Source organism: Agelaius tricolor, unplaced genomic scaffold (assembly GCF_023055355.1).
Source record: "Agelaius tricolor isolate 1412-34295 unplaced genomic scaffold, bAgeTri1.0.p SCAF_6, whole genome shotgun sequence".
In the NCBI taxonomy this organism is placed as follows: Eukaryota; Metazoa; Chordata; class Aves; order Passeriformes; family Icteridae; genus Agelaius; species Agelaius tricolor.
In genome coordinates, this window is record NW_027269266.1 from 43,265,323 (window position 1) to 43,284,234 (window position 18,912).

An 18,912-nucleotide genomic window follows, 5' to 3' on the forward strand; every position below is an offset into this window, starting at 1 on the left:
CAGCACCATCTCAGAGAAAAGGAACATGGAGCTGCAGCATTCTTACTGAGCAGCAGATAGACACATTGTAACCGGGGAACTACACTCTGCTGCTGAAAAAGCAGACACCCATCTCTGTAAAGCAAAATACTTCCCAATTAAGAACTTTTCTCAGTATGTTTATGCTTCTAGAATATAGTAGTGAAACAGTAAGCTGAGACTGAAGTGTCTGTGCCCACACTAAAGGGCTTGCTTCAGTCCACTCACCTTTTCTCCTCTAGTACAACAAAAAATCTCAGTTACAACAGTTTTTACTGAACATGATCACAGCCCCTTCTTGAACTTAGCAGTGCCTAACAACACAAGCTCAAAAGACAAACCCAAGAATCTGATGCACTTTGAACAGGTCTTTATAACTTCAACGTGTATCTATCAACGTGGCATGTTACCAGCACAAAGGGAAAACTCTGCCTGCTTAATGGAATAGAAAGAAGGTTTTGTCATGACAAAGGTCAAAGAGATATAAAGCTAAATTATTCTTGCCATGAGACAAATACAGATATAAAGCTAAATAATTCATGCTGTGATACATATACTAATAAAACCTTAATTTTACACCACACATCAGAAATAATTTGTCCCTGTATAACAGAAAACACAAATCTCCCAGAAAAACCATTTTTAGGCAATTTTTACAGAATTTTAGAAGTATCAATTAATTTTGTTTCTCTTATCTTTTGCCCTTAAAGACAGTTGTCTTAGTTATAACTGTTCTGTTCAAATATTCAAAATTCAGTTTTAATAGAAAATCTGCAACCTATTAAAGGCAGATTTTCAATACACAGAAGTGTCATGACTTTAAGGTCTGATGAGCTCTGCCTCAAAAGCATCAGTTTCTGAAGGAATCAAAATAACAGTGTGAAAGAGGGGTGTTGACAGAACATATGGCCAACATACCAAGCCACCTGGTAAGAGGCTTATTTTTGGTGGCACATTTCCTAATGCTGCTCCTCAGTCCCTCTAAATAAAAACAGACGTGGACAGAGGCAGCCTGTCCCTGTCCTCAACCTTCCACAATCAAATTTTCCACTCTGGATGGATGATATGAATGCACAGTCCTGCTCAGTCACCTTGCACATACCTAGTACATGTCATACTGACCCACACACAAATAAATTGGTCTGCCTCATGATGGGACTTGGGCAGCAAGCAACAGCACTCCTTTGGGAGAAAACAGAACTAGTTTTCTATGCCAAAAATGGGGGGGCCACATCAAAGGATATTATTTCATTGTGTGTGCTCCACCACTATTTATCACACATCACTGATCACTCCATCTGCACTTTATCCTTTATGTGAGATGTTCATAATGCAACATCTCACACCCCTGAGCAGTGTTAATTATGAACCATTTTAAAACTTTTTACTCCACTGTGGTTCATCGTTCTCTTGCTCTCTGTCTTGCTCAAAACCACATACAGGTGGGATTCAAAAAGCAAGGCTACTGCCTCAGAATAGGAGAAATGACATTGACTCCTAGCTCATTTATTAAGTTGGAGTTTAACGACAGTTGTACTTACAGCTAAAGACCTGTTTTAAAGCACAGGTGCTACTTGAAATGATATAAGCCTTCTGGTGTGTTTTATTGATCACACCAATGTGTGCACTCCCAGCCCAAAAAGTCAATCATCCCCTGGAATGCATCAAAAGTATCATGGCCAACAAGTTGAGGGAGGTGATTTCCCTCCTCAGCTGTTCTCTGGTGAGCACCCAGCTCTGGAGTCCTCAGGATAAGACAGACATGGACCTGTTCAAGCAGGTCTAGAGGAGGGCCACAAAAATATTCCTTCTCCTATAAGAGATGGCTGAGAGTGTTGGGGTTGTTCAGCATGGAGAAGATAATGCTCTAGGGAGACCATATTGCCTTTCAGTGCTTTCAAGGGGGTTTATAAGGGAGATGGGAACAGACCTTTTAGCAAGGTCTGGTGTGATAGGATAAAGTGCAATGGTTTTAAACCAAAGGAGAGCAGATTTAGACTAGATATAAGGAAGTCATTTTTTGCAGGGAGGGTGGTCAGACACAGGAGCAGGTTGCCCACAGCCAAATGCATGGACAAGGTGAAGCTAGAAGGAAATTCCCCACATCACTGCATATACAGCATTCAGGCACAAAAATCTTACCTCTTCTCTGATGTGTTCTACTTGCTCCTCCAGGAAATCATTTCTTTCTGTCAGTGATTTATTCTTCTTTAACAGTGACTGGCCAATCCGAGCAGCTAATTCTAAGTCCCGTTCTTTCTGTGAAGCATTAAGAACAGAAAGCCAACTTCAATTTATATTTTTTTAATTACCAAAGGATCAAAGGGAGGGTAAAATTGCCTTGAAATGGAAGAAACAAGCACTTAACAATAAAAAGAGTTTTTCCTTCTGTGAGGGTTTATTTGTTCGGGGGGTTTTGCTGATTTTCCTTTTCTACTCTCACATATATTGTATGCATATCGTGCATATGTATCTTGCACACAACAGCATTATTCAGAAATGACTGACCCTCTCTCAAAGCATTCTTCAGTTTCCACTTGGTCCACCTACAAATAAAAGGCAACGAGCTATGCAGGAGTAGAAGCCAGTTCCACCACAACGAACGTTCAGCTCCTATTTTTGTGTATGCCAACCATTAGTGCTTTTGTATAAAAACAAATCCTAACTCTTTCCTTTTTGCAGATGTCCCAAACTACATTAAGTGGTTACTCTCATGTCATGCTTGGCCTCTTCCTCCCCCTCCTCTATGAGCATAGTACTGGAAATCACCTGTCTTGACAATTCACAAGTACAAAAAAAACCTAGGAGGTTGTCCTGTTGATGACGGGTACATAAGGATGTCTCAGCCTTGCAGAAGCTGGTACATGGGACTGTAATCTGCTTGGGAGAGGATGACAAACTGCATAAAATTTTGCACTGTTCATTAAGCATTTCTATTTATCATTTTCTTATTTAACTACTAGATTTTTTTTAATAGTGGTATAATGGTGCTGTGGTTAACTCCCTAGTATACCCTTAGTTCAACACCATTTGAGGAAGAATTTTCTCCCTGTCAGTGAAAATACTGTTTGGAGCTTACTTACTGCCCCTGACTACCACCCAGATTTTATGACTAAATGCTACCTTCTGTCATGTGTACGTTAATGACAAAGCCTACAAAACGTACAGCTACAGTTCACATGGATTTGAAGTCAATGAATTTGAATGAAGAGGCTTTCATAATGGAAAAAAAAAATTATATAATAATCAGTAAATAAAAAGAGAGGTGACTGATCAATGCTGTATCTGCAACCAGCATTTTCCAAATGGTTTCTGAAGGTCAGACTTATATTTGCACTAAAAGCTACGGGCATTATCAAGCCATAAAATCTTTATGTAATCTTACGTACAATCTTTCAGAACAATAGATGCCACTAAGTTATCCAAAACATGTTTGGACATATTTTAAGCCAACTTATTGTTCACTAATTTGGCTCACTTCATAAATACTGAGTGGAAAAAATATATTGCTGCGGTTTTGACTTCACAGAGGAGGAACTATCTAGCAGCATTGTTTTTTGACTTCCAATTTGAGGAATATAAGTCCATGTCAGGCTCTTCAAATAACCTCCCCAGTCTTCCTACCCAATTTTTAGCAATTCAGCTCTAAATTTCAGTTTGGGGACAGGTCTCTTACTAACGCAATGCTAAGGAACCAATTTATTACAGCTATATTTAAAGAAATAATACTGAGAAGTAAGACACATTTACACTATTATTAGAAAAAGATGAGAAAGCAGATTCATGATGAAACCTGCTCCAATTTTTACCACATACCCAGGCAGGCCTGGTGCCACTTCCTTTCCTTAGTTTCAGGGCTATAGGCACAGATTTCTGAAATATCTGCACACATGCTGTTTCAAGATCTTCTCTTTCCTATGCTGCACCTTTCAATGTTGTAATGCAAGCACCTGAAGCTTGCAAACAGGAAGGACAGACAAGGGATGGCTTTTGCTTTTTCTCTCACTCATATGTGTGAAAGCAATAGAAGGAGTTAAATTCTGTAAATGGCTGTAATCTCTTATGATAACCATCATGTGGAGAACAAAGAAAGGTGCTGTAAGTGCACCTATCCCAATGAACAGAGTAATTGCATTGGAAATGATGGTCAAACAAAACAAAAAGGCTCACTGAAAGTATTTGTTTTAATAAAGTTTGACATGTTATACACGCCCTTATTTTTCCCTTCCAAATATCCAGGTAGGAAAGTACACAAGAAACTTTAAAACACTGGCTCAGCAAGTCCTTCAAGCATTGCTCCCGTGACTGTGATGCCTGGACCTACAGACATTTGGCTACAGGGACTCAGGGGAGGAAACAGTTTGGCAGAATGCTGCCATCATTACTAGAAGGAGCCACAGACCAAATGCAGTAAATCTCAGCCAAACAAGGCAAAGGGAACAGGGCACAAACAAGTTAATAGACTGTTACTACAAGGTGTTGAATTATTCCAAGAGAAGTCTTTTGGGTAACACATCAGTTTTAACAGGTAATTTGTACAGAGGTGTTTGAATGGGTTTGGCTCAAAGCACAAAATACAAGATTGTACTGCACTGAGGGGTATCCAGAACAGGTGGGAGATGTGAGCATTCATTCCCATGCTTGTTTTCTTGCAGAATTAGAGGAATAACAGACCACCCAACTGGCTAGAAAGACATCATTTTTGACACTGCTATTGCAATAAGCAAGCAATTGAGTATAAAGGACTAAATTGCAGTCAGCCACGAAATAATACAATTGTAACAGCTTTCACCTAAAGAATTACTCATAAGCATTCTTCAGAAAATCATTGCTCAATTTTACTGCAGAAATACAGCTGATTTTAGTCCAACAATTTATCATGATTTTTATTGAACATAAGCATAGCACCATGACAGTTGCTTTTTGACGTTTCTTGAGTGCTAAGGATTACAGGAAGACCAATTTCCATAATAATTGTATAAAAACCCCACAAACAACAATCAAATCAACCAAACATAAGGGAAAGAAGGCAAATGCAGTACTAGGTATTTTCTAATTTTGTGCCTATGTACTTCTCTGGAAAGAAATTATCTGAACAAATTATTATGAAAAGAAGTCTGTGAGCTTTTTTAAATTATTTTCTGAAGAGAATATATTCATCAATAATGATACTCTCAGTTTTACATGTACTGTAAAAATAAGTGTAATTTTAAGATGATTCCTTCTCCTCCTCCTTCATTAGAGCAAACATTTGGCCAAAAACAAGTTACATGGCCTCAACTGAAAAATAACCAGAAGTAATGAATCCATTTGACTGAGGTAAACAAATGATCTTTATTTAGAAAGAATATTTAGCTTACCAATGAGATAAAGTGTACATACACTTAGAGCCCTTATTCTTCCACACTGAAGGACAACCTACCAACAATGTTTATTAGTGGTACCATGTAATTTCAGTACTACTTTGTCATACTGTGTACGGGTCCTTAAACAGATGTAGTACTTGCCTCTTCAAGAAGACGTGTTACAGCATCTATGTCATTGTATGTTTTAGTCATCTGGCCCACTCTTTCAGCACATAAAACTGCAAAGAAATAAAGCAAAACATTAATCAGATAGGCAGTACCATTGGGGGAGGATCAGAGAATATTCTGAACTGGAAACCACCCACTAGGATCACTGAAGTTCAACTCCAATCCATTGCAAGAAATATCTTTCTAAGTTTAGATGTGCTTAAGTTTTCATCTAAAGAACTGCTTATGTCAACTTTTGGATGAGCACATCAAGAGCTAAAAACTCAAACCAAACAAAACAACAAACAAGCAAAACTCAACACACTCCCCACCCCCCTACCCTCAAAAAATCCAAGATTCATGTGATACTGGTAATACAAACGCTCCTCTTGTTGTAAGTACTTGCTTTTGTCAGCAGCAGAACAAACTTAAAATGTTAAAACTTTCGTCTCTGAAGAACAGTATCTTGAGTGTATTAAAAAAATAATCAGGAAGTCAAAACAGATGTTCTTAGATATATGATTAGGATTCCATCTGTCACCTACTCATTGCATGACATGCAGTAGCATTACTCCACGAATAAGCAACTCCAATACTGTTAGGGGCACTGTTCATCAGAAAGTGACTATGTCATAATAAGTTGACAAGAACTGGGGTTTATGGTACAAGACAGCAAAGTATGCATGCAAAATAAGAAATGGTTTTGGTAATACCCAGCCACACCACAGTGATTACAGTATCACTCATAACAAATGTTTACTTAGACTGGTTGAGATTGTTAATCATTAAGGTGGAACCAGGAGTTTTGTCAGACTGAAGAAAGTATGAGGAAGTTCAGTCTATCACCATAGGTGATCCTTTAAGAAGCTACACTGACTTATCTAGAAGTCAACAAGTTTTTAAAAAATTCACCAACAGTCACAGCAAACAACAGCACTTTCTGCTCTACCCTTCTTTTTTTTTTTTTTCAACTACATTTTTTCCTCAAACCCTGTAATTCTGGGAAAAAAGGACTGTTAATTAAATTCAGTGGATCACACGGACTATGAGTTAGCTGCTGTAGCCTGAACTGCTCTTCAGGGGATTTACCCTTGGCAATGTCACTTAAGGCTCTGTCTGGCAGATAAGCTAATGTTGTTCTAGTGCACACTAAGGCGGGGGAAGAGACAGATCAGGCCTAATAGGATTTATATAGTGAGGAGAAAAAAAAAGCAGAACTGTACAGTAATATTGGCAGGAGACAGTTTGTCACACTAAGGAAACAACACTACCTAATTCATAAATGCACAATCTGCATATAAATAAATATACAGCTGATCACCATTAAGGTACATTGATAATACATCAAATGCAACATTACTTAGATATCTCTTGAAATGTTGGAGGATATTTTTCCCAATTTAAATATCAGAAAATTGCTTAAATTATGGCAAGAAGTTGAATTTCTTCATTTATTTTCCTATTTCTCTAATTCTACCTTTGCAGATCACATCCTAAAAATATTTATATTTATTGACATGAGTAGTGCCAGTGAACTCCAAAGAATGCTATACAAAAGTATTCAAAATATAATTGCATTCATCCAAATAGTAAATCTGCAAGTGGCAACAGTAAAAAGTTTATGCTTCAAAGTAATAACCTGACAAACATGACATATCAATAGAAAGAATAACTCTACCAGTGCAGAAGTAAAAACACAGTACATCTGTAAACTACAAGCTATATTACCCAAAAGCAGACTAATAAGGATTCCACAGGGAAAAAATGCAGTGACTTGCAGAAAGGGGTTTAACAGAAGTTTTCCATAAAAACTTCACATAAAAACAGAAGGTATAATGTTCAGAAGACTATTCATCCACACACACAAACTGACATCACTGTAAACTCAACTTTGTTTTAAACATAGAAAGTTCATAAGTCATGCTATAAAACATCTATCAGAAACCCTGACGCCAGCAGGTTTCCAATACAATTGCACACTAAATAGTTCCCCTGGTTACAACATTCCATCACTGCTATAAAATAATATTTGACATTGTCATTAGAAGCTCATTTAAATTCTGTACCTAGCACTAACAATCGCCAATGAGCAGGACTATGGCAACCTCACACCATCCTGATTCAGGTAAATGTATAACCTTCCTAACAGCCAGGCTCATAAAGGATGGTGTTCCCTCAGACAGAATAAAGTCACTCAGCTGGGAGAGAGATAAGGGTGATTGTATGGATACTCCCTTGGTTATTCCTTCAGAATTTACCATTTAATCTTTAACCTGGCAAGGCAATACCACAGCATTATAACAACAGACATTACCAGCAGCAAAGTAGAATCTGGTCACCAACAGCTTTTATATCTAGAAATTTCCATCAAAGTTCTGTTGGTGATTGTCAAAACAGATATTTGTACACTACTCTGCCAGAGTAAAAGGGTTTCAAAGCAGAAGTTTCCTTTTATGATCCTCTACATCCAAATAGAAATAAATTTCAGTAGACCACATACAATAAAATCTGTCAGTGAACTACTGTCCATACTACTACTACTTACATACAATACTGTGGAAACACGGAGCTGCTAGCTAAAAGGAAGGATTTTCCTTTTGGAAGGAGGGCAAACTTGCAAAAAGGTGTTGCTTTCAATTACTCAGAAATCAAGGCTTGTGGGAAAGAGAAGGTGAAAAGTAAGGGGAGAGTGGAATCCAGAAGCATAATTAAAAAAAAAAAATTCCAAAAAGTGTCTAAATATCTAGTTATTCAGCCTCCACAGACTGAGATAACATTTGGCCAATTCATAGTACAGCAGTTTTTATTTCTTTAGTGATCAAAAAAATCGATCAGCGAAAAAGACAGACTATTTTGAAAAAATATTTAGAGGTGTTATCAGTGAAGTATGCAGTGGAAAAATACCCCCCCCCCCACGTCACATATGTAATGGATCCTGTATAGTAGGTTTCTAGCCTGATGGAGTTTCTGATGAGTATGAGAGCCTGGTAATGCTGCTGTAAAGATAAAACAAGAGCAAATGAAGGACAGTGCCTTGTAATGCAAAACCTGCAGTGCCAAATTACTGACCTCTTTTTGCTCACTCACACATCAGTAGTTTTTTGCTTGAGGGTGAGAGGGAGCACTGTGTCTAAGTGCATGGATGCATGCAGGCAGCAAAATCAAATATACTTTGCACTTCTCAGCTTATGGAGAAGGCTGATAGACAACACAGAAAGAAAGAATAATTTTTAAAATTCACATTTTGATAAGTGCTTTGAAGCTAATGTCACAGATCCAAAACAGGAAACAAAGAACAGAGAAAGCTCCCTTCACATTATTTTCATGACAGCGCTAAATACATGATACTGGGGACACACAGTTCAAAGTATTTGGGTTTTTTTTAAAGCCAAACACACAAATGGACAAACACTACACAGAGCAAATATTTCCTCTGCCTTAAAGTACCTAGCACCATCCTAAAGCCTGCAAATTTATTGGTAACGACATTCCCGTGTTTCCCAAAGTAAGTACAGCTGAAAGGATGTACCCTGCATTTAGTTCTTGTCATCTAATTAACGAGCACTGATTCCCAAGCTGAAGATGCACCAGGACATGGAGGAACACATGCACTTTTCTGGATTGCTCCCTGAAAGTCACCTATTCAACACGTATGCTACTTAGAGTAAAGGATGTTTGCAGGAACAGGAGACAGCCATAGAAGGAAAGGGGAACAAGAATACCACTATTGGCAGCTTCTGTAATGGGCCATCACCTGCCAAACAAAGAATTCAGATAGAAGGAGGAAAAAACATACATCACCAGTGCCAGTAGTCACAGGTATCCTCAGCTCCTGTTCCCTGCATCCCTCAACACATAGTCCCTCTTCATTTTTGAGACCTATCAACCAAGGATAAACTAATGAAATAAAAGAGCTGCAGCTGCTGAAAAGGAAAGCCCAGCTCTCGCTGCTCCTCTTCACGTATATTTCTAACTACTGGGAAACATAAGAGGGCTAACATGCCACTGTAAAGTTTCACTTTTGGGGCAGATAATATTGACCTGTATAATTATAGAGTCTAACAGGGAAGGCTCTAGTGCATGAAGATTTCCCCACTACCAAAATTTACTTCATCAGAAACTCCATCAGGGGAAATTAATACTTTTCACAAACCACTGATCTCTTGCCATTTAAACATCCACGCTTCTTATTGGCAAGGTGGCGGTAGGGGACAGTGATTTTTTTTCCGTAACAGTTCCCTACCCAAAGCCTTTAACTATGGCAAGGCCTGCTATATTCTTGCTCAGTCATGACAAGCCCTGCCTCACAAACAGCTTCTGTCTCGCCCCCCTCTGCTCACAGCTCTGTCCAAACATACACCAAAGATACAATGGCAAGGGCATTGCATCCTGAAGGTTGCACATGGACAGAACACACATGGCAAATCTGACTGAGCCGTGCTCCCTGCTGCCACTTGGCACAAGGGAGCCATCAAAGACCCTGGCAGACTCAGACTCCTCAGCTCTCGATGGATTCATTCCTCAAAGGCTATTTTTACGCTCAAAGGACAAAGCACCCATTAAAAATTACAGTTTCAGTTCCAGAACCACTGATAGTTATGCTCTGGCACAGGTTACTGTGAGCACTACATCAACTTGAGCCAAGCACATGTGGAATTCTGAAACTGTGCCATATTAGGTATATCACCTTTCAAGTAAACTCAGGAAAATTAGACCTGAAATATGCTGTCAGCTGTTACTGATTTTTCACAGTTAAAGATAAATATGGTATCTTCTCCTCCAATGCAGAGGTGTTTTTGACAGCCCTGGCTAAGCCAGGGCAGAGGTTTCAGATCTGCTATTGCCTGCCACATTTGAGACAGCCCTAAGATAATACTCACATCTAAAAATTTTAAGATACTACCGTCACCAGAGCTTGAAGAATGTGCTTCTGAGCCACACCTTACTAGAAATCCAAATCCTAATGGAAGAGCCCAGCAGTTCCCCCAGCCTCCCCCAGCAGTCCCAAAGCAGGGAGCAGGCCAGTCGCTCCAGAAGGCAGACGGGGAGGTCAGCGGTGGCATGACCCAGGTTAAAGGGATAAGGAGTGGTCACAGCGTGCCAGCTGCTTCACAACTGTCAGGTCACACTGTGAGCGAGATCTGTGCAGGAGTCTGGATGAACATGATGCTATGAGAGATACACACTCAGACAATCCAATAGATTTGTTTTTTGTCTTATTCAAATGCTACAGCATGGCTCACTGTAATCTCAAGGGCACTGTTTGCAAAATAATCTTTTAATATTAAGCTACAGCTACTGATTCTTCTGGAAGAAGAGATTTTATCTTGCTGTTTAAGGCTATGGTTTAAGGAGTGTTTGTTTACTGCCATTTCTTTCATAGGGTACTCAAATAGCTTAGCAAATCCAATATTAAAGCCTTACATACAAACCTTTGTTTTTACTTGAACACAGGTTTGCAAAAAAATCCCCAAAAAACAAGAAACCACAGCTTTTACTTCTTTTCTAAAGCCTCTGCCTGAAACCTCAGGTAGGGAATAATTTCAAAGTACTTCCTTTAAGTAGGACACAAACTTCATCAACTTTTCTAGTGATGAATGAAAAATCAAGTTAAAAGAAATTTCAAAAAGAGCATCAGACATTCTATTAGCATAAACAGATCAAACGTGGTAACTTGGAAAATGCAGACACAAAGTGAAACTAGGAAAATAAGAAAAAATGTCTCTGGAGAGAACACCTTAATTCTCTTAATTTCCTTAATGCATATATCATTTACAGACATAGCTCAGGATAGCTCTTCTCTTAAAAGTTAAAACTTTTTTTGCAAGATTTATTACTACTAGCCACTGAGTTACTGTCTTGACATTCTCTTCCATTCGTTTTTTTGTCAATAAATGTCTAGAATGCAGTCAATGTAACTAATAAATGTGTGAAAGACTTAAATCAGGATCTGGATTGTACATCTAAAATGAAGTTACATGCCTATAAGTCACACATTGTCAGCTGTCTCCTTTCTGAAATATGTGGTCTTTTCCTATTCCAGTTCTTTGGGAGGGAATGGTTGTGCCAAAGCTTTCAAGAATGGCTCCTCTCTATCTTTTTTGCTCTAACTTTCACAGATTCCAGAGTTCTGAATGGTCTCCATTGTATTGTATTCTACATTTTCAGTCAGATCCAGAAGGCAGATCCCTCGAATCAGATGCCTGGAGCGTCTGATTTAAGATTTTAATTGTGATCCCAAGACTTTTTTTTATTCAACTGGAGACAGATTCTTCTCCTGCACTTACTAAGTGCTTTAGATAAATAGGACTTTTAAACTACTACATTAGTAAATGGATATGGCTGCCATCATCAGTCCTATGTAGGTAAGAGTCTTTTCCTGTCCCAGCTGCAAAAGCAAGAATCAAAACATAGCTCCCTTTCAGAAACAGCTGACTCAACAAATCACTAATCAAAGGAAGCTGCCAGGTTGTCCTTTCACAGCTCAGGTTCCTTTATGAGGAAAATCTGAGAAGACACTATCAACAGATATCCCTGAGCAAAGTTTCACTGCAGTCAGCCCCAAGGCCAGCTTATCAAATGAAAAGTAAACATATTGCTGTCAGGCAACTTTACAATTCCAAAGCAATGCCAATTCCAAAGGTGCTTTCCACTGTCATCAAGAGAGCTGACTGCAATGCTGCCAGGCATAACGTTAGTTCCATGACAAGCTCCAGAAACAGCACTCAGGGGAGTTACAGCATCTAAACGTCGGCACAGAGACAAACCTCACTACAGCAAAATTACTACGGAAATAACAGTCAAGAAGTGAGTACACATCCTGCATATGGAATAGGCCAAACAGTTAAGGAGTCTTAATGATACAGTTTTTATCCTCTTCTTTTCAATAACTATAAATGGTTGAAGTGGAGCATATCCTCTGATTTGTTGTTTCTGGTACCAGATTTGCAGCCAGATATAGCTAAAATGTTTCCTTTGTTCAGGATGAAAAGGCTACATGCCGGTGTTTCCATCTGCTTTACTTACAGAATGGATTGACTCACCCATTCTTCTAGAGAAATACTACCCTTTGCAAGTACTCCCCCGTGCAAAGATACATAGAAATACCATATATAGGTTTGTGCACCTGTATCTCTGCTACACTAGAGTGTGTAGGCGATATGAACACATAGGTGGAGAAGAAAAGGCATCTTTAGAAGACATTTCAAACACATACTGAGCTTTTGAGAGGAAGGCAGTGTAGAAAGACAGGGCTAAATTTATCCCAGATAGAATTCAAATTTTTCTTCCCCCCTCCAAAATCAACAAGAGCTGCTTCAGACTGTTAGATCTGGATGAAAGGTAAAGTCAGCAGAAAGAACAAGAAGAGCATGATGTATGCCTCAGTAATGATTCAATTGTTAAAATAATAGGAATAAAATACAAAAAATGTCAGCTGGCCTCTCTTGATAAGCTTCCTCTCCATCCCAATCCCCACTTTTAAATTTTCTTTTTATCAGTATTTTCTTCAGCACCTTTCTTTTTTACATAGATACACAAATTGGAAAACCAGGTGGGATATTTGATTGTGAAGGAGTTTTTACAGGAAAATCCTATGCAATGGCATTCAAAGAGCATGGTTCATTCACCAAGAACTCTGGACACAGGAACTGTTAACCATGAGATGAACAAGGATGTAAATTCACAGCACGTCGCATTTTCTGTGCTAACAATCCTTCAAACCATCCCTACATCAGCTTTACAATAGTTCATTTGGAAGTAACAATTCTCTACCATAAAACTACTACTTCAGAGAACAATTTACAGCACATGAAATAACAGGAATGGGGCATTCAGCTTTTGCTACCTGAAACCCTGAAGAAGGTTACCAGATTGGCTGGAAGCAGCCCTAGGATAGATACCCTCTCTATTCAGCAGGTGCACAGGAGGATTTTCAATGCCTGCACATTCCCATTTCCATCTGAATGGGCCAGTTGCCCATTATTTCCAGAAAGTACAACAACAATTTTGCGCTGTTTTTTATATTGAAAATTTAAGTCATAAGACACCACACTTGGATTATTTCTGTCTATGCGCTTTCAAATTCATGGATAAGCACCAAATTACTGCTCTGTTCTAGAAGGACCTGCTGGGAATGACAACCTAAAATATACAGTTTCATAAGACACACATTTTGTGCATATAAAAAATGCACTACAATTCCAGAGAGAGAAGATTTCCCAATTTCTGTTTCATTATAAAATAGGTATTGCACAGCCTTCATCTGTTGATCATGCCTTTCTTATTTAAAGAAGTATACAAAAATTAAGATTTATCTTATTTAGATATTAGACAAATACTTCATCCAGACATACTGGCTACACATGTAAAACACAGAATTTTGTCTATTTAATCCACAAATATCACTCAAATCACTTGCAGGTTGCCAAGTGCTACCATGAAAGATTAAAAAGAAAAGGTAAAAAGTACCTTCTTCCAAGATATCAAGGCTCTGCCTGCTAAAAGTGCATTTCCTCTCATTTTCCTTTTCATAGTCATATTCATAACTTTCTTCTTCGTTTACTGACATTGCTGCAATTATCCCAGATAGACATGAAACGATGCCTGAGTCTCACAGGCGATGGGAAGTCATTCCCTCGGAGGCTGTATCTTTGGAGAGAACAGAGCAAGGTCTCCACAAAGCAGGATACCATCTTTCCTCACTCACATGCTCAGCCAGGGAACTCTGGAGAGACTGAGTACTTGTCCTTAGTGCAACAGCTTTGAGTTGTACAGATGGGGTGGAGGAGGGAAGAGACCATCTGTCTATTAATTACTAGAAGGTTTATGTTGCTCCTCAGACCAGCTCTGACAGTAGCCAGTTTTTGCTCAAAAGCCCCACTAACATATTTCAAACAAAGTCAGTGGGCTGAAAGACCCTCCCTGACACTCCTCACATGAACAAGGCTCCCTCTCCTCTGCCCCTGCTCTTATGAGTGAAGTGGTAGCTTCCCACAAGTGTCTCAACACGGAAGTCTGACCCAGCCTCTGTCTGTCACACCTGGAGAAGGGTGTGCACCACACAGAGTCATAAATCACCTCTCACCTTGCCCAATGCAGCAAGACCTCACTGGAGCTGCGAACAGCCTGAGCCTGTGCACACACAGCCAATCCCACCCAGGAGGGAGATCTTCATACCCAGGGCTATTGTGCAGTACAGTCTGACTGCAGCACCCACCACACACTAGAACCATTAAGTGAAGAATGGATTGGTGAAGAATCCATTAAGTGAAGAATTAATGGATTAAGTGAAGAATTGGGCTAGGAAAGGAGCTTTTTTATTGCTTATAGCAAGGAGAGATTACACTGGTAGAAAGAACTTAAATGACATATCCCATTAGCTGTCAAATATTGTGGTTTTCACATTCATTTTTCTCTTCAGTCTGCTGTGGGATGAGAAATACCTCACAAGTCCACATATGGCACCCGAAGTGAATTTTCAGGGGTTCATGCATCTCTTCTTTGTTCAACAAGAAACAAATCTCCTGTGTTCAGACCTCTTTGTTTCCAACAGGCTGTGTTTGCTAATCTTGACTACACACACAGGGCAGGCTAACTTTCTTATTTAATTTTTGTAGCCATAGATACTTAATGTTTGCTAGGTTGCCTCCCTTACTTGCAGTGGAAAGCAGGTGCCCTGTGCTGCTAAAGCATTCCTATCCATGTCACGGGGCAAAGCATTTGCAGGCAAAGTGGGGGCATTGCAAGGCAAAGGCACCTCACCATCCTCAGAGGGGACATAACAGATAGGAACAGACAGACAAACATTACACTACAAGCCAGCAGAACGTAACAGTTTGGGTCATGTAGGAACAATTTCACTATTACCATCTCTCTAGTGGTGAGGCAAACCAGTGGTGGGGTAGTATGAGATGGGAAGCAACTACTTCTACACAATAATGATAAATTATTCTGTTCTGTTTTAAACTCTTGATATTTACATGCAAACAATGCAATAATGATTATATAAATAACACCCAAAGGATATGAAATACATGTAAGTGGTTGCTGAGGGAAGAAACACTGATTACTGAACAAAGATTTTGCCACCCAAAGCAACTTGATCTTTGACTGCCAAAATTTACTGCAATATTCAGCAACAGCAATAACCTCAAGAACTCAGGGGAGAAAATAGGATTGTCTCTTTCTCCCCACATCATTACATTAAAATATGTAATTCTAATAATAATGAGGACTGCTTCTAGTTTCTGACGCTTAGAGCTTTTGTGTCTTCAGTTCTTACCTGTAACAGTGAATCAACTCTTTAAAAAATACTTAAAATCAGACAGTAAGGGCCTTAAATACCTACTTGCCATTCAGTGACCATTTATCACATTTTAGTAATAGCTAGAAAATGGAAATTGAGAGAGTAACCAAAACCGTAAGTCATATTAAAAGAATGCAGGAAGCACCTTTTAAAGCCTAGGGAAAGAAAAGTCCACCCCTGTCAAACATGCTTTGGTTTTAATAATCCTGCCAAGCAGACAACTACAGCTAAGTATCCAGTTTATGAGGGACACACTGAGAGGAGGCATGTTGCTGTTCAAAATACATAACAATATAAGGAGAGTAATTGAATATTCCCACAAGCTGGCTTCTGAACTGTGACTAATATCAACTTGTACCACACAGGAGGACTCTGACGTTCAAAAGCTGAGAGAAAGTGTTGTAATTCCTATTTTGATATCAGCACACGATAAATGCTGGAGCAAATTTATAATGGGTGGAGAAGGAATGTATGCCCCACCCTCACACTATCAACACATTTTTCATATATTTTGCATTACACCCCCTTAGCAGTGCAGGAACATTTACTTGCTAAAGATTACGAGGGAGGTTTCCAACCAACACCAAACAATAAGCAGCTATGGATTAAAAAAAAAAAAAGGCAGCTATGTTGTATTTCATTCTGAAAATATACAATCTAAACTGGAAAGATTCAAAAGAGATTTTTAATATTTCCTGTAAACACATACCCAAGGACTCTGATGGTATACTAGAATGAAGATTCTGTTTAATGTGTTGTCACTGGGAAGTAAATTTGCTGCATTTGCTGCAATCCCCACTCTGAAAGAGGAGGCTTAACCTCCCATCAGGAAGCTTGTTAAGGGGGCTGCAGTGCTCCGAACACACTCCCAGTACAACAACTGCACTGAGGTACAGAGAATATTCAGCAGCTCTGCCATGAAACAGGAAACACACAAACCAGGAGCTAGTTTGAAGAAGGGCGAGGCTGGACACAATACAAACAAGCCCTCCTATCCTGACTCATTATTTCCAAGGAACTCCAATGTATTCAAATCATTTTAACTTTCCTTTATCAATAAAAATATCTAACTTCTGCACAATTAACTGTTACTAACAATGCTGCCTCTAGAACAAAGAGATTCTCTGTAAGCCAACAAGTCTAAAAACAGCAGATGAAATGGGAGCACTTGGATTTAAATATGCTGATGAAGAAATGTGGTGTTTTGGGATGGGCTCTTCAGGGAGGGAGATAAATTGGTTATTGAATGTGTGCTTTCTGTTAATTTGTACAGTCAAGCAAAGTTAGTTTGTTCAAACTTTTAGAGGTTTCATGTTTCCCACTCTTTCAAAATCCCCCACAAAATATCTTCTGTCACTCAGCCAAAAGGACAGCATGTGACTTTTGTAGAAAGGGAAAGAAATTGAATTACTGGGAAAACACTTATCTAGATACTTAGCAGTTGAACAGAATAAAACCAAAAAATATCTCTATGCTGCAATGTGTGTTGCCTTATGTAGCTTATGTGACTTGAAGAAGAACAGGGAGTCAATGAAGGAGTAAAGAGAAAGAAGTGGCAGGGCAAAAAGCAGAAAACCAGGAAAATGGTATCACAATTCTGTGCATATAAGCAAGGTTCAACTATATTTGTCATGTATAGATATAAAAGACATGGGAGCACAATGAGATCAACCTGAATGAGCATTTTAGCTGCATACCTATAGAGCAAGGGCTGTTTCAGAAACTGCATGCTAAAGGCATTCATAAGATTCTCCCAGACTTCAGTAGCATACCCAGAGCCAGCATCCACTGAGATTCAGAGTAACACCAGGGATGGACACAAAAGAGGCCAATGTATGAGGGAGATGATGGTCACCACACTAACATAAGCAAGGCAATAATAAGTAATCACTTGTAAGAGATCAAGTTAACAAGATAGCATTGTCTACTATTGTAAAAAGAAAGTTAGTGAGCTTGCTGGTAATTACATCAGTGGAGTGGAAAACAGAAAAGAGGAGAGAAGCTCTAAACAATAACTGCAAACATAACAGGTGGTAAAAACATTTCAATGTGAGTGGGAAGAAAATACAGGAAGGGGTGCTGGAACAAGATGGAGTGGCTCAGGCAAACTCCATCTGGTCAGAAGGTTCAGCATGTGTAACAAACCAGGCACACCATGGGTCTGGCAAGGGAAAAAAAGGGAAAGACACCATTTCCTCCACAAGAAATTGCAAAAACTCAGGGCCAATGAAAGGAGGAGGAAAGATCCAATTGCACATTCACAAAGTCATCTGGAATTGTAGGCAACTGAACTCATGCATTGTTATAAACTGTTGAGCTAGAAATAAACAAGTAATGGAAGAAACCAAAGAAAAGTAATTTTCTCTAAAATCAGTCTGGATTTCTGTAGAAAGCATTGTTCATTAGAAAAATATTGCACTAAGAGAGAGGCAGGGAACAACCATATTCAGAAAAATTTCTGTGAATATACACTCATCTTTTTGTTTACTTGTTTGGTAGTGTGTGGGAGTTTAGTATAATGCTTTTTTCACCCAAGTTGCACGCAAGATTTTTAAGAATGTATTTTTTTTCTATTAAAAAAAACTTAGATGAACCTAGACTTTTATACTGTTATCTTTCGTAATAAGAGTAGAAAAGTTTCAGCTTTTCCTCTTTATCACTGATTCTGTCCAAGTCTGCTATAAAAATAGCTACTTTCCCACTCAAGTACAGGCCCAGCTCTTTCCCCAGTCCACCTACACAATATACTTTGTTAACACCAAGTAAGGTGACAAGTGTCACTCATATTATAAAATATTACACTTGGAAATGTATGTAAAAAGCATAGTGTAGTAGTTATTTATAGAAGTTTCAATTTATTGTAATGTTAGTTAACATCAGTAATTCAATTAGAGTGTGACATTTTATTGTCTATTTCCACCTACTCCTACCAAAAATAAACTCTGTGAAGTACCTTATGTAAAAGAATTAATTAATTATTCCAACCCTGGAAAATCTTTGTAAAGACTTATAAATTGTAAATTTTGAGCATTTTTTCTTCTGCAAGATATTAAAAAAATACCACTACCAAATGCA

The 18,912-nt window shown here is 38.7% G+C and overlaps 1 protein-coding gene across 4 annotated transcripts in view; it reads right to left on the bottom strand.

Moving 5' to 3' along the window:
- Nucleotides 1-18,912, bottom strand: part of TRAK1 (trafficking kinesin protein 1) — a 125,772-nt gene that overhangs the window by 34,158 nt on the left and 72,702 nt on the right. For all 4 annotated transcript variants that reach the window (XM_071429583.1, XM_071429582.1, XM_071429585.1 and 1 more), the window contains 2 exons: nt 5,526-5,602; nt 2,161-2,277 (listed from right to left, as the gene is read on the bottom strand). In XM_071429583.1, coding sequence (XP_071285684.1) covers nt 2,161-2,277; nt 5,526-5,576 — 168 coding nt within the window. In that variant the 5' untranslated portion in view covers nt 5,577-5,602. The remainder of the gene's footprint in view (nt 1-2,160; nt 2,278-5,525; nt 5,603-18,912) is intronic.